This window comes from Dromiciops gliroides, chromosome 1 (assembly GCF_019393635.1).
Source record: "Dromiciops gliroides isolate mDroGli1 chromosome 1, mDroGli1.pri, whole genome shotgun sequence".
Classification (NCBI taxonomy): Eukaryota; Metazoa; Chordata; class Mammalia; order Microbiotheria; family Microbiotheriidae; genus Dromiciops; species Dromiciops gliroides.
Genome location: NC_057861.1, coordinates 226531235 through 226546923, shown reverse-complemented (window position 1 = coordinate 226546923; position 15689 = coordinate 226531235). Strand labels below are relative to the sequence as shown.

The window sequence follows — 15689 nt, the reverse complement described above, 5'->3', positions numbered from 1 at the left end:
ATAGTTTTTTAAAAAAATTTTATTTATTTTAATTTTTTTGCAGGGCAATGAGGGTTAAGTGACTTGCCCAGGGTCACACAGCTAGTATGTGTCAAGTGTCTGAGGCTGGATTTGAACTCAGGTCCTCCTGAATCCAGGGCCGGTGCTTTATCCACTGCTCCATGTAGCTGCCCCCTGTAGTATAGGGTTTGTTTTTTTTGTTTGTTTGTTTTGTTTTTGTTTTTGTTTTTTTTTTTTTTAGTGAGGCAATTGGGGTTAAGTGACTTGCCCAGGGTCACACAGCTAGTAAGTCTGTTAAGTGTTTGAGGCCGGATTTGAACTCAGGTACTTCTGACTCCAGGGCCGGTGCTCTATCCACTGCGCCACCTAGCTGCCCCTGTAGTATAGTTTTCATGGTACATCCATAGGTTTGCTCATTTTTACAATGATCTGAACAGGGTCCACTGTAAGCGACTGACCTTTAGTTTTTCCATCCAGATTGTTGGCTTCCCTTAGAAGTTTGGCACCATGCTGGAGAGCTACTTCCCCATTAGAAACAAGGGGTCCCACTGACTGAAAACAGAAGCAAGACAAACAGATTCAATACATGTGAGCAAATTTCTTGTTGGAGAGAGTAATTATATTATTAAAACAAACCTGCTGTTTGAAAAGTACTTTCTCTGTAGCAGCCCCATGAGGAACAAAGTACAATATTATACTCCTTATCTTTCTTACAAGTCCTTCCTTGACAGTGGATGAAGATTATAATATAGCCACATATGTTAAAATGACTGTCACTCAAAAGAGGTGAGATGAATGGCATGCTCAAGTTTACATGGCTTGTGAGGAAAAGAACCAGGTTTTTACTCTGACTCAGATGTAGGTCTTGATTAGTGCAAATAATTAATCTCCTGGAGTGGTTAGATTATTTGAATTTGTTTTGTGTATTTCCATGGTCCTGGATTTTAAATACCTGGATTTAAAAACTAGTCTAACAAATAGTTCAAATTTGAATAGATGTGATAATTTTGGGTATTCATTGTTGTTGTTCAGTTGTGTTTGATTCTTTGTGACCCTATTCAGGATTTTTTTGGCAAAGATACTGGAGTGGCTTGTCATTTCTTTTTCCAGCTCATTTTACAGAGAAGGAAACTGAGGTTAACTGACTTTCCAGAATCATATGGCTAATAACTGTCTGAGGCCATATTTGAATTCAGGTTTTCCTGACTCCAGGCCTGGTACTCTATCTACTGCACCACCTACTCACACTAAGTAGGACCTAGCTGTATGCAACATTGTCAATCCAGTTTATGCCAGAAGTAAGAATATAAGGAGAGCAGGTGTTTTAAAAATTCATCAAGAGAAATCAGTCATTAATAACAAAATTGAGCCATGCATAAAGAAAAGTATTTGCATGTTACCTGGGATAATCATCATATTATAGGACAGAAAATAGTATATAGTATAAAAGGGCTTCTCTCTTCATAGCCAGATAGATGGTATAGTGGATAGAGTCTTGGACTTGAAGTCAGGAAGATCTGAGTTTAAATCCTGATTTAGATCTTTACTATATTTGTGGCTCTGTGCAAGTCACTTAAATGAACTCAATATCAGTTGGCTCATTTATAAAATGGGGATAAGAATATTGCACAATGAAATGGTTTGCAAAATTTAAAGTGTTGTATGAATGCCAGCTACATAATTATTTCTCTAATCATTTTTATTTTAATAAACATATTTTAACTATAGTTAAAATGTTTCATGATCATATGAATCTATAGAAACTATCAGAGACATAATTTTGCAAAGCACAAATTTGAGGTTCTCAGTCCAATCATTATGCATTTCATGGAATGTTCCTGAAGAGAAGAATTTAAGTAGCAAAAGCTACTGAAACTTCAAAGACCAATGGTTTTTCCTTACCAAGTTTGTAATTTCTACTTTCCTGAGAGCTTCAACTGCCAATTTCTCTGCACCTTCAATCAAGCTTTGGATGCTGGAATGGGCATGGACGGCATTTGTTGCATTGAGAGAAACATCTCTCACATCTGTAAGTCCCCTGCAGAAATAACAAAATTAGAAGGCTATTGCTACACATGAAACAAATGAAATTGGCTCACACAATTTGCTCATAGAAGTTATAAATACTTGAGTGTTTCTTAATTGTCCAATGGAATGGCCTTTTCTCAATCCTTATCCTTCTTGAGCTCTCTGAAGCCCCTGACACTGTTAAGCACCGTCTTTTCCCAGATATTCCCAGTGTTCAAGACGTCGCTCTTTCCTGTTTCTCTTACCTCTCTGACCACTCCTCAGTCTCCTTTGCTGGATCTTCATCCAGGATACGCCACTAACCATGGGTATCCCCCAAAGCTCAGTCCTGAGCCCTTATCTCTTCTCCCTCTATGCTATTTTACTTGGCCTTGGATTTGTTTCTGTAGATTCAATTAGCATCTCTATGTAGATGATCCTTAAATCTCTATGTAGCCCTAACCTTTCTCCTGACTCCCAATCTCACATCTCTAATCTCCTGTTGTACTTAATCTTGAACTGGATATTCTATAGACATCTTAAATTCAACATCTTCAAAAGTTCATTATTGCCTCCCCTCTGTAGCGAGTAAAACTATATGTGGTCCCAAATGTAGGGAAAATTAGCTGGGGTTTCTAATATAGTTGTTGCTTATAAATTAGAAGCGTTAGCACCAGTTTTGGAGCATTAAGCATTTATTAAAGTATATTAAATATTAGTAAAGAGAGCACACATGTCTCTAAGAGTTCAGAAGGCCTATCTAGCCTAGAGGAAAAATAGAGCTCAGCCTGGCCTGCTTCTTCCTCCAAGTCCTCTGCCACCAAGAGTGCCTCAGAGGGGGGCGGCTAGGTGGCGCAGTGAATGAAGCACCGGCCCTGGATTCAGGAGTACCTGAGTTCAAATCCGGCCTCAGACACTTGACACTTAGTAGCTGTGTGACCCTGGGCAAGTCACTTAACCCCCATTGCCCCGCAAAAAAAAAAAAAAAAAAGAGCGCCTCAGAGAGAGTGAATATGGAAGCTTCCTCTGGGTCTGGAGGAAAGGCGGTTGTTACACCCTGCTTCAAGCTAATTGGCTAGCATCACCCAAATCCATCGGTTCACTGGACTTGAGGGCGATCCATGAGCAGAACATACCAGGTCAGAGTTCAGAGAACACACCCCCTGAGGGCCAGGCTCTCAGGTAGGTGTGGTTTCAATCAAGTTAACTTCAAGTGAGTCAATCAGTAAAGTCGATCCAATCAATCTTAATATAATCTCCAGGGGGGCCCATTATTTTCTCACACCTCCAAATCCTTTCCTCTTCTTAACTTCCATATTATTGTTGAGAGTCCTATCATCATCCCAAACATCCAGGTTCACAAACGATGTCATCCTCGATTCCTCCTTCTTTCTTTCCCATATTGTTGTTTCCATGTCCTACTGATTCTACCTAGACGTCTCTCATACGTGATTCTTTCTCTCTAACGTTACCACCACCCTGGCACAACTCTCATCACCTCATTTATTGTTCAGTCATTTCAGACATATCTGACTCTTTGTGACGCCTTTTGGGGTTTTCTTGGCAAAGATATTAGAGTGCTTTGACATTTCTCCAATTCATTTTGCAAATGAGGAAACTGAAGATAACAGGGTTAGGTGACTTGTCCAAGGTCACATGGCTAATAAGTGTCTGAGGTCATATTTGAATTCATGAAAATGAGTCTTCTTGACTCCAGGCCTGGCACTCTCCACTGTACTACCTAGATGGCCCCATCACCTTATGCCTGGACTATATGAATACTCTTTTGATTGGTCTCTCTGCCTCAAGTCTCTTTCCTCTCTAATCTGTCCTATCCTCAGATGACAAAATTACCTTCCTAAATTGTAGTTCTGACCATGTTAATCCACTACTCAATGAATAGACAGTGCTCGCTATCCTTCAGGTATAAATATAAGATCATCTTGTTAGCTTTTAAAGTCAGTCCTTTACAACCCAGCACCTTTATTCCTTTTCATTCTTCTTACATCTTACTCCCTCTTCCACATACTCTATGATGCAATGATACTAACCTCCTGTCTATTCCTTACACGAGATGTTCCATCTCCTGACTCCATTCATATATGATGTAATTGGGGCAGCCAGGTGGCGCAGTAGAAAGAGCACCAGCCCTGGATTCAGGAGGACCTGAGTTCAAATCCAGCCTCAGACACTTAACACTTACTAGCTGTGTGACCCTGGGCAAGACACTTAACCCCAGTTGCCTCACCAAAAAACAAAACAAAACAAAACAAAACAAAACATATATAATGTAATCTCTCATGCCTGGAATTCTCTCTCTCCTCATTTTCTTTTCTTTTCTTTTTCTTTTTTTTAATCTTCCTGGCTTCCTTCAAGTCTCAGCTAAAATCTAACTTTCCATGAGAAATCTTTTCTGACACCTCTTAATACCAGTAGCTTCCCTCTGTAATTATCTCCCATTTATCCTCTATATAGCTTGTTTGTACATTCATTTACATGCTCTCTCCTCCCCCTCTTCCCATTTGATTGTCAGCTCGAGGACAGAGACGGTGTCTATTTTTCATTGTGTCTATCCCTGGACATTAACATAGTGCTTGGTAGGCTCTTAAAATTGCTTATTGACTTGATTTTAAAGCTCTTAATATCAGATACATGTGCTGTGATTTAATAAGTAGGATTTTCTTGATTTTGAACTAGAAAAATGTGAAAAAAGCTCTTAATATCTTAATAGCTGCCTTTTCAGGGCAGCTATCTGGAATATAGCTAGAGCACCAGGCTTGGAGTCAGGAAGAACTACATTCAAATCTGGTCTCAGTCACTTATTAGCTGTGACCCTGGGCAAGTCACTTAACCCTATTTGCCTCAATTTCCTAATCTGTAAAATATATTAGAGAAGGAAATGGTAAAACACTCCATTATCTCTGCCAAGAAAACCCCAAATGGCGTCACAAAGAGTGTAAAACAACTAAACGACAACAACAATATAAAATTTCAAAATAAGTTTGCCAAGTGTTACCACTATCTCCTTTAAACTTTTAAAAGAACTATCTGAGGGGGAAGGGCAGTGCCCTTAATTCTTATGGTCCCAACTGCTTAGCCATGATTTTTGTTTAACTATACAAGGGAGTGGGGGCCTACTGTTCTGCCACAACTACTCCCTCTCCTGCCCAACAAACTTCCAACCCCTACTCTCTTGTTCTAGGCCTTTAGCATACAAATGGGTAAGGAGTGGTGGGTGAGAAGAAGAAATGCAGGCTGCATCAGGATGCTGATTTTACTATGCATTCTATGTTCTCTATCTAGCTTATCCATTTTCAAATAACTCTGCTAAGCACATATAAAGTTGCTTCTCATTCAACAGGCATGTCCTAATTTGATAGGGCTCACTTGAGATAGTTTCTAGCTTATCAGCTGATATTTCAATCAGTTGGAATTCATTTTCAGGAGGCAACAATTCATTTATGAACTTTCCAATGGGTGGATAGTACAATTTCATACCACTCTCTATCTAGAAAATGAAATCTGACAATTGACACATCCCCTAGGCCTGCAGAGTAAATCACTTCATTTTCTTTCCAAGGTTATTGAGGCCAGTCATCCCCAAAACAACATCAGCATTTATTACTAGCAACCATTTGGCTGGTAAAATTCAATGATTTATAGGTACAAGATGGTAATCATTTGTATTTTGAGTTCAATTGCCTTTACCATTCTTACATTAAGTAATCAAGGCTACAACTTGGCTGTAAATGCAATAAGACTACCTTTGCAGTTTCCTGTTTTGTAGGGATGGATGAAAAGAGTGAGGAAATAATGTAGCACCAAATTCTTATTTTGTCCATTGATTCTGTGGTTCACATCACACAAATAAGTGAGTTTATACTATCTACAATAATGTTGTTCTTTAACTATTTTATGTATGTAAATTTTGTGTCAACAAGAAGACTGAATATAAAGCTGGTGCTATTCAAAACTGTCAAGTAGATGAAGTTTATTCTTGGGACCCAAGTACCTCCTTTATGCACCCTTCCCCCCTTTATTGGTTACCTCTCCTTTCCTTACAATAACCTCTTAAACTCTCAGAAAATAGTCTGAAAAAAGGGAAATCATACATACTGTGACATAAACCAAGGTTTCTTAAACTTTTTCTACTCTTGCCCTTCTTTTGCCCAAGAAATTTTTACACAACCCTGGGTACATAACCTTTTACTGTTGCTGAATTTTTGTGACCCCCACATTCAGTCACCCACGGTTTAAGAAGCTAGGGCATAAACAACAGGTAAAATTTATGTTTCAGGGCTATTTACATTTTTCTAGGGAACCAACATGAATAAAAATTCACAAAGTATTTAATAAAAATAGTGGAACATTAAGTAACAGTGAATGGGGTTGGTATCTTGGAGGGCTGAGGTGTTTCCTAGTGCCCCAAAGGCACATTATGTGGGCTTACAACATGACTATAAACTCTTTCAAGACAAAGAGGATGTGCTACGTTTATTTCATATTGTCCCAAAGAACTTCAAAATGTGGTAGGCATACAGGGGCTATTTTATAAATACTTGGGGCAACCAGGTGGTACAGTGATCAGAGCACTGGATCTGGAATTAGGAAGGCCTGAATTCAAATCTGAACTCAGATACTTAATAGCTATATTACTCTGGCCAAGTCACAACCTCACTCAATCTCAGTTTTTTAAACTATAAAGTAGAGATAATAGCATGTACCACATAAGATTGTTGGGAGGATAGGCTGAGAAAAGATTTGTAAAGTGCTTTGCAAACCTTAAACCATTATATAAATGCCAGCTATTGTCACATGTGGACTTGATGCAGGAAGCTAATGTCTTCAAGATCTTATGGACACACAGTGGATGGAGCACCAGGCCTGGAGTCAGAAGGACATGAGTTCATATCCGGCCTCAGACACTTACTAGCTGTGTGACCCTAAGCAAGTCATTTAACCCCAATTGCCTCCAAAAAAAATATACCTTTCTTAAAGCCAACTAAGTCTGGCTGACTAATTGATACCAATCAATAGTCATTGGGGGTAAGGTGATAAAAGCATACCAGTGGGGACCTTCTTGGGTAATAGCATCAGAAAGTACTTCCCAGCCCCTTAGGACTCACCAGAAACTTTAGCAGGACAAGGAATATCCAGGTTCTCTGGAAACCCCACCTGTCTATGCAGGTAAGGTTTGAGAACATGACTGCTGAGCATATGGCACACAGATATTAAAGGGTTTTACCAAATTTTATACATATGAAAAAAGAAGAACTTACCATTGAACAATTAACCAATAGTTTATAGCATGTCCTGTCCTTATATTCATATAAATTTACCTGTCTAGCAGATCTGCCAGTCTCATCAGCTCAGCTGCATGATCCTCTGCCCTATAGACAAGGTCAATGGCTCCTCTCTTAGACATCTGCATGACTAATTCATCCACATGGTGTCTTATTTTGGCACTCCACAAGAGCAGCTCATCACGCTGAAGTTCCAGCTTCTATATAGATAAATGAATATTTTTAATGTGCACCTATGGATGCATAGATATCTATACAGGTATATTCCCATATGCACTTACCTCAGTAGCATTTTTGGCATCCTTTGAAAGTGCAGCAACAGTTGCTATGATTCCTTTCCCTTTCTCAATTAACGTAGATGACAAATTTTGGTTTTCCAAAACACGCAGTTTTTTATCCTTTAAAAGAAATCACCTGTTAATAGAAAACTTCACAAAACGATCTTTTTTCCTAAACTTGTTTATTTAATGGTACTATTTGCATGTATACTTAATTAAATTAATTTTAATAGATGTATGGACATATATTCATTTAAATCTGAGAGCTTTGGGTTAGGTTGGGTCATTTTATTCCCAAGTTCCATAACAAATTTTATTATTGGCATCTATAAATAAGTGTTTTATAGAACATAAACAATAACACTCACATTCTATGCTGGTATGCTAAACAAAGTGTAGACAGTCTAATTTTATATTTGAGCATTCATAGTGAGAATACAAAGAGGTTTATTTGCAGATTCACTATGAAATTCTCAGTGTCATTTTATAGTAGGTGTTCCCAGCTTTTAAAATAACTTGATCAAACTTACCTTTAATTCTTCTAAATTAGTAGTGATAATAAGCAACAGACGGTTGGTCTCTTTGGTTTTGGCATCTGCCTCATTAACTAAAGTTTGTGCTTCCTGTAGCTTGTTGCTATACTCTAAAAAGTGGTTGTTTGCTTTCTCTTTTAGTTCCTTCAAATCTTGCTGTGGTTTCTTATAATTCTTCTGAATTCGTGACAGTAAATTCTTGGCAGCTCTGATAAATGTAAATGATACAAATGATCAGTAAATGGCTGCCTTGATAAGAAGGTGGTAGGGGTCTCTTTATATAAACATATCAAGTTTGGAAATTAACCACAAAAATGTTATTGAGTTTGTCGATATTGGGATATGCAAAGGTTCTCTAAGAATTTTCTAAGAATGGGAAGGGTAATGGCTTTCCTAATAATAATGATAGCAGGTTTTTATATAATTCTTTTGGGTTTTTAAAAATTTTAACAAGCATTTTTATTTAAAGTTTTGAGTTTCAGATTCTATCCCTTCTTCCCTCCTTCTCCTCCCTGCTCCCTGACTCAGTAAGCATTCAGATACAGATTATACATGTGCAATTACATGAAAATATAGTCATTTTGTATAAAAAATTAAAGGAAAAATGTCTTACTAGTTTTTAAAGAGCTTTTCAGACATCTTATTTACTGAGAGAAGATGATAGCCTAGAATACCATTTTTATTTGTGTTTTACTCTTGATAAGCAAGGTTGCCTTGAATTCAAGAAATATTGATGAATTTTGGGACTTCCATTCCAAAGTTCTGTGATGAAATAATGGGATTTCACAGATACTCAAAGACCCACCTGGAGATTAATCTAGACTGATTGAATCAAGTGAGAGTGATTGACTGCTGATTAGCCTACCTCAAGTTAACTAGATTGTAATCACACCTGGCTAGCCCTTAAGATGGTATTGTTCTCAGAAGCTAGACTGTGAACTCAACTTGAGAACACGTTCAAAACCAATGGATTTGGATGATGCCAACCAATCAGCTTGAAGCAGTGTGTAAGGACCGCCTCTGTTCCAGACCTATAAAAAGCTTCCACAATCAGCTTGCTAGAGAGTTCATGATTGAAGCAGACTTGTGGCAGAGGACTTGAGGAAGAACCAGACCAGGCTGGAACTCTAGGCTAGGTAGGACTTCTTTTTTCTTAACTTTCTGAACTCCTTGTGAATATCCGTATGCTTTAATAAATGTTTAATGCCCAAAGACTGGTTCTGAAGCTTCTAATTTAAGGCAATCACACAATATAGATTTTAAATATCACAGTTCCATTGACAATTTTTTAAAATGGCATCAGAAGAAATTGTCCCTTTAAGTGTTTTTAGGAGACACACACACACACACACACACACACACACACACACACACACACACAAAACCTGCTAACAGTACTAAAAATATACTAATCCCATGGGGTGTAGAATCTATAATTTCACATTTGAAAATAGAAATAACATGAACAAAGGAGAATATCTTTCAGATTCAATGTGAAATTGTATATTTACATGGCATAATTTCCTGTACTCCACTGAGAATTTTATCATGCGATACAAAATTTCAAGTACCTTAACCTCACACAATACTCATTTATATAATATACCTGAATTATAGAAATTCAAAGAAAAGCCTTTATATTCCCTGAAAAAAGAAATGAACTATTTATTTAAGTCAGTTTGATCTTGCAGATACAAAACATGATAAACTCTAAATAGCAAGCTTTCACAGTAGTAGAATATACATTATTAATAATGAATTTATATAAAGCTTTAACATTTGCAAAGCTTTTTACCAATATCTCATTTAATCCTTGTAACAACCCTGTAAGGAAAGTGTTGTTATTATTTTCATTTTATAGATGAGGAAACTGAGGCTGGGATGTTAAGTCACTTGCCCAGGGAGACGATGCTATTAAGCAAGTGTCCGAGGCAGAATTTGAACTTAGTTTAGTACTCTATCCATTGTGCCTCCTAGCTAAATATTTCAATATGTCAGGAAAGTCCTTAAAAAGTTTTAAAAGTTCCATTACAAATCTCCAAAGCATGTGATTTTATAGGTGTCAGCTTACCTTGATCACACACAATGAAAACCTATTCCAACTCAGAGAGTTTGAAAAGAATCACCCCAATTATTGTACATCTTGATGGCTTTAAACTCTGGCTTAACAGATTAATTAGACAATATGACAACCAAGAAGCACTTGAAAAATGATAAACAAGCATATTTCTAGCATCTGACTTAAATACATCAGCATTGGCATTATCCTTACAAACAACAGAATTCCCAACTTTGCCACTTTACATTTGTGTTACCCTGGGTAAGTCGCTGAGTCTTTGCCTAAACTTGATAACCTCTAAGGTCCTTTTGAGCTATCACTCTAGGCTCTCATGCAATACAACAAGTGAGGACATATGTTAATAGATAAGTTTTGTGAAACCAAAAGTGTAGTCATGTCATGTGACAAGTCAAGTCATGAATAGGTGGCACTAATTTTGATCCTAATCAATAATTAGCTTCTTTTTTAGACTTCTGTTTGTTATCACTATAACCCATATTTCTGTGAAGTTTACAAGCTACTTTACCTATTTTACCTTATTTCCCCCCATAACACCTTTGTGATATAATATATATATATATATATAAATATATTTTGTTGTTGTTGAGGGAATTGGGGTTAAATGACTTGCCCAAGGTCACACAGCTAGTAAGTGTCAAGTATCTGAGGCCATATTTGAACTCAGGTCCTCCTGACTCCAGGGCCAGTGCTCTATCTACTGTACCACCTAGTTGCCCCTACCTTTGTGATCTTATTATTTCCATTTTTCAGATTCAGGGGCAGCTAGGTGGTGCATAGAGCACTTGCCCTAAAGTTGGGAGGACCTGAATTCAAATCTTATCTCTGACACTTATTAGCTGTGTGACCCTGAACAAAGGACAAACAACAACAACAATGTAGATGGTGAAACAGGTTCTGGAAAGCTCAACGGCTTGCAATTGGTCACACAGGTAATAAATGTTGGAGGTAGGATCCAAAAAAATATAAAAATCAAAAGCAAGTGTGCATGCCAACAGGTCAGAACCTACCTGAACAAAAATCCTTCCTACAACATACAACAAGTGGCTTTCCAGCTTACTTGAAGAGCAAGAGTGAAGAAACCATTGCCTCCCAAAGCTTACCATTCCATTTTAATTGTTAGGAAGCTTTCCCTGACATGGTCTAAATTTGCCCCTTTGCCACATCTATCTATTACTTTTTCCCCCCAGGCAGTGAGGGTTAAGTGACTTGCCCAGGGTCACACAGCTAGTAAGGGTAAAGTGTCTGAGGCTGGATTTGAACTTGGGTCCTCCTGAATCCAGGGCCGGTGCTTTATCCACTGCGCCACCTAGCGGCCCCTATCCATTACTTTTTGTCCAAATACTTACAGGTAACATTGTCTTCTCCATCCAACTAAAGTCAAGTCTTTTCTAAGCTAAACACACCAAATTCCATAGAGTAATCCTCCCCTGGTAAGAATTCTAGGTCCTACATCATCCTGGTTGTACTTCTTTGGATGCTGTCTAACTTATCAATGTCTTTCCTAAAATCCCTTTTCTGCACAGTACAGGCAGTCTGGCTACAAGAAGGAGTATGTATAGGGAGGAAGTATAACACAAGAATTGGATAGGAGGACTACAAAAAAACCAGCTGAAGTTTTAAGGGAATGGAGGAGGAAAGGGCAATGTTCTTCCTTCCTCTGAATTGCCCTTGTGTCCACTCACCCTGTTTTGTAATAGACCAGTTATAAAGAGTCAGTTGGAGTTTCCAGCCAGTGAGAAGTCAGTTGAAGCTAGTAAAAACAATGGACAAAGCATTGGCCCTGGAGGCAAGAGGACCTGAGTTCAAATCTCACCTCAGACACTTACTAGTTGTGTAACCCTGGGCAAATCATTTAACCCCAATTGCCTTAAACAGCCAGGGCCATCTCCAGTCATCCTGATGTATAGCTTGCCACTGGAACCAGTTGGCTCTGGAGGAAAGACTGAGGTTGATGACCTTGCACAGCCCTCCCTCACTTAAATCCAATTTACTGCATATCATTACATCACCGTAATTTCATGGTCCTCTTCAAGAATGAAGGACAAACAACAACAACAAAAACAATACACTAGGGTCTAGGAGAGGATGTTATATTTGATTATGCATTGTTACGATAAATGAATTTTGTGTGTTTACTGATTCTATGCCTAAAGCAAAGTATCATCTGTGGCAAAGCATGTTTGCTGGTTTTGTGGTCACCCATTTCTGTTATGCTGAGGTCACATGACTGGGGCTCTGTGAAATATGAGAAATTTATGGAGAAAGTAGGGTTCTCCAAAAGTGGACCCTCAGAGTAATTTTGATTCAACAAATCAATGAAATAGGTAGCATCAGTACTACTCCCAAAGAGAGGGAAGTAGAACGCAGGGCTTGAAAGTCATTCATCCTTTGAGAATCATGAAGGGTTCCATACTTTCTCAGTATACCCACCCATTTGGGTAGAGACACATAATCACCAGGATGATCATGAAAATCTTAAGCTCCAGTGCCTTCCTATTAAATAAGATGATAGTGGCTAGTAGCTCGTGCTAGCTATTAAACTTAGCTCCTACAGTACTCAACATTCCATCTCTGGTCTCCATACCTTTAGAAGCCCCACACCCAGAATGCATTCTTTCCTCACCTTTGTCCTCAAAAAATTTCTCATCTTCCCTTAATCCAATACTTCTTTCTAAAGCTTACCTGATCTCACTCCCAGTTATTAACATTCTATTCTTCCTCAAAATTGGCTGTAATTATTTATCCGTGGAAGTAGAGTAGCAAATAGAAAAAGAGGTGAATTGAGAATCAAATGACTTGGGTAGAATTGTGTATCTGCTATTTATTGACCATGAGATTTCGTAGAAATCATTGAGTCTCACTGAGTTCTAGTTTTCTCATTTCTAGAAAAAGAGGATTAGAATAGATGACCTCTAATGTCCCATTTGCTCAAAGACAATGAGCTTTGTTATGTCCCTCAAGGACAACATGAGCTACTTGAAGGTATGGACTGTTTCATTTTTGTCTTCGTTTTTCCTTACTACCTAGTTCAATTCAATTCAACAAGTATTTTTAAGTGCCTACTTTATGAAAGATACTGTGCTTGGTTCTGGAGATAAAAGATCAAATAAAAATAGCTCCTATTCGTGAAGTACATTCTAAGTCACAAAATTCATCATTTGAAGGAACCTCACAGGTTACCTAAGTCAACCACCACCCCTGGATAAGTGATCATTCAGCCTCTGCTTTATGATTCAATCATGGGTGGAACTCAAAGGAATGATGATGGAATATTATTGTGCTTTAAGAAATGACAAGCAGAATGACTTCAGAAAGGCCTGAAAAGACTTATATGAACTGATGTATAGTGAAGTGAGTAGAACCAAGAGAACACTGTGCACAAAGAGAGTAGTATTGTTTGATAAAGACTTGTGAATCACTTAACTATTCTCAGCAATACAATGATCCAAGACGATCCCAAAGGACTCATGATAAAGCATACTATCCACCTCCAAAGAAAGAACTGATATTGATAGAACACAGACCAAAGCAGGCTATTTTTCACTTTCATTTTTTTTTGTTTTCTTATACAAAATGACTGATATGGTATTGTTTTACATAATTGTATATGTATGAGCTATATCTGATTGTCTCAGGAGTGGGAAGGTTACTCAAAACTTTAAATAAAATGTTTATTATTACTCTAAACAAAAGATTCAATCATGGAGAACTACTATGCAGCCCATCCATTACACAATAATTTATTTTTAGTGAGGCATTTGGGGTTAAGTGACTTGCCCAGGGTCACACAGCTAGTAAGTGTTAAGTGTCAGAGACCGGATTTGAACTGAGGTACTCCTGACTCCAGGGTCAGTCCTCTATCCACTGTACCATATAGCTGCCCCACGATAATTCTAATTATTTGGAAGATAGCTGTTTTTTGTTTGTTTGTTTGTTTTTGGTAAATTAATGATGAATACAAAGCTGAATTTCTGAAAACACTAGTTACTGCAGCTAATTCTGTCCCTCAGAATGAATCAGAACAAGGCTAATGTCTCTTCCCTAGGACAACCTTCTAAACATCTGAAGATGACAATTGTGTCCTTCCTGAGTCTTTTTCATTAGAATTTCCTGAAATTGAGCCCAAGAAGGCATGTTTTTGAGTCCTCCAGTTATCCTGGGTGCCCCCTTCTGATGGTATTCCAATTTGTCAATTTCTAAATCATAGGGTCTAGAAGTAAACAGTTGTCCCATCCACACTGCGACTTTCTCCATTGCAATTTCAATATATTGTCAGCACAAGAAATCACTGTAAATGGGAATTTTGGGGGAGTTTTGTGGAAGCCACTGATGATATGTAAAGGCCAGCAGATGATACAGAAAAAGTGTAGAAACTCAGAAATGCATAAAATATGCTTATGATCATATATTTAACCCAGATTTTACAATAAGGTACTTTAACCACCCCGCAAAAGAAAAAGAAAATATTCAGACCTTCTCTGGTACCAAAGGAGTATCAAAGTATTTTACACAGATTTTCTAGATTGTGGGGGCTCTGTGCCCCAGATATGAATGCAGCATCTTGTCAGAACATGGTTTTCCTAACTCTGTATATTATATTTCTTTTAATGTCACATTAGTTGTGTTTTTGCCCCCAACAAACAAATCTTATAGTCTACTAAAACCCCCACATGATTTTCACATTAAAACATCATATAACTCCTTGTCAATGTGACTCAAAGATGCAAAACTGAGTTATGTGTTATTGATATGCATGTTAGCTTGTACTAAACGTTTAGCTTTAATTGGCATTTCTCCTAATTTGCGTGTCCCTCTAACTCAAATCCTCTCTATGACCTTTATTTTATTCCTAAATGAGGACTTGCTACAATTTATTCATTTCTTGTGAAAATTCCTTACCCTTTTTTCCTCATTTGCAATTTCCCTCCCTTATACCCAGAGTAAGAGAGTTCATGTCGATATATGATTGCTTGCAACCTAAATTTTGCTTTGAGACTTACTTGAGCTCAGTAGTAGCATTTTGGTGTAATTGCATGAGATTCCTTTTCTGTAAGACTTCCAGCATGGATGCAATGTCCTCTTGCATATTTTGCAGAGTAGTATTGGGCAGCTGCAAATTGATGCTCCAAGTTTCATTTAGGGCTGCTGCTTCTTCAATAATAACTACAAAGGAAATGAGTTGAATTGTCAATATGTCATTGACAATAGAATGGGAAATGAATTAGAACTACCGGTATCTCTGATCTAATTGTTTCTAGTAACCATATTTCTTATTCAAATATATTTAGGTTACTTTTGCCCCCTAATGCCTCATTTTGGTATAACACAAGTCATTGTGTTTTTATTTTGAACTTCATAATATGTAAAATGAAAATGTTGCCAGATGGGCAAAAAATAACATGATAGCTTATGTTTTTTAAATGAGAAATGACTCAAAAAGTTCTAATATTTTTGCTAAATCATGATGCCAAATTTAAATGAAACAAAA

General features: G+C 37.6%; 1 protein-coding gene across 1 annotated transcript in view; it reads right to left on the bottom strand.

Annotated features, from left to right (window-relative positions):
- Positions 1-15689, bottom strand: part of LAMA1 (laminin subunit alpha 1) — a 210069-nt gene that overhangs the window by 65782 nt on the left and 128598 nt on the right. The window contains exons 36-41 of the mRNA XM_043975002.1: positions 15202-15364; positions 8119-8329; positions 7592-7708; positions 7347-7510; positions 1903-2038; positions 459-552 (exon numbers count right to left, since the gene is read on the bottom strand). Coding sequence (XP_043830937.1) covers positions 459-552; positions 1903-2038; positions 7347-7510; positions 7592-7708; positions 8119-8329; positions 15202-15364 — 885 coding nt within the window. The remainder of the gene's footprint in view (positions 1-458; positions 553-1902; positions 2039-7346; positions 7511-7591; positions 7709-8118; positions 8330-15201; positions 15365-15689) is intronic.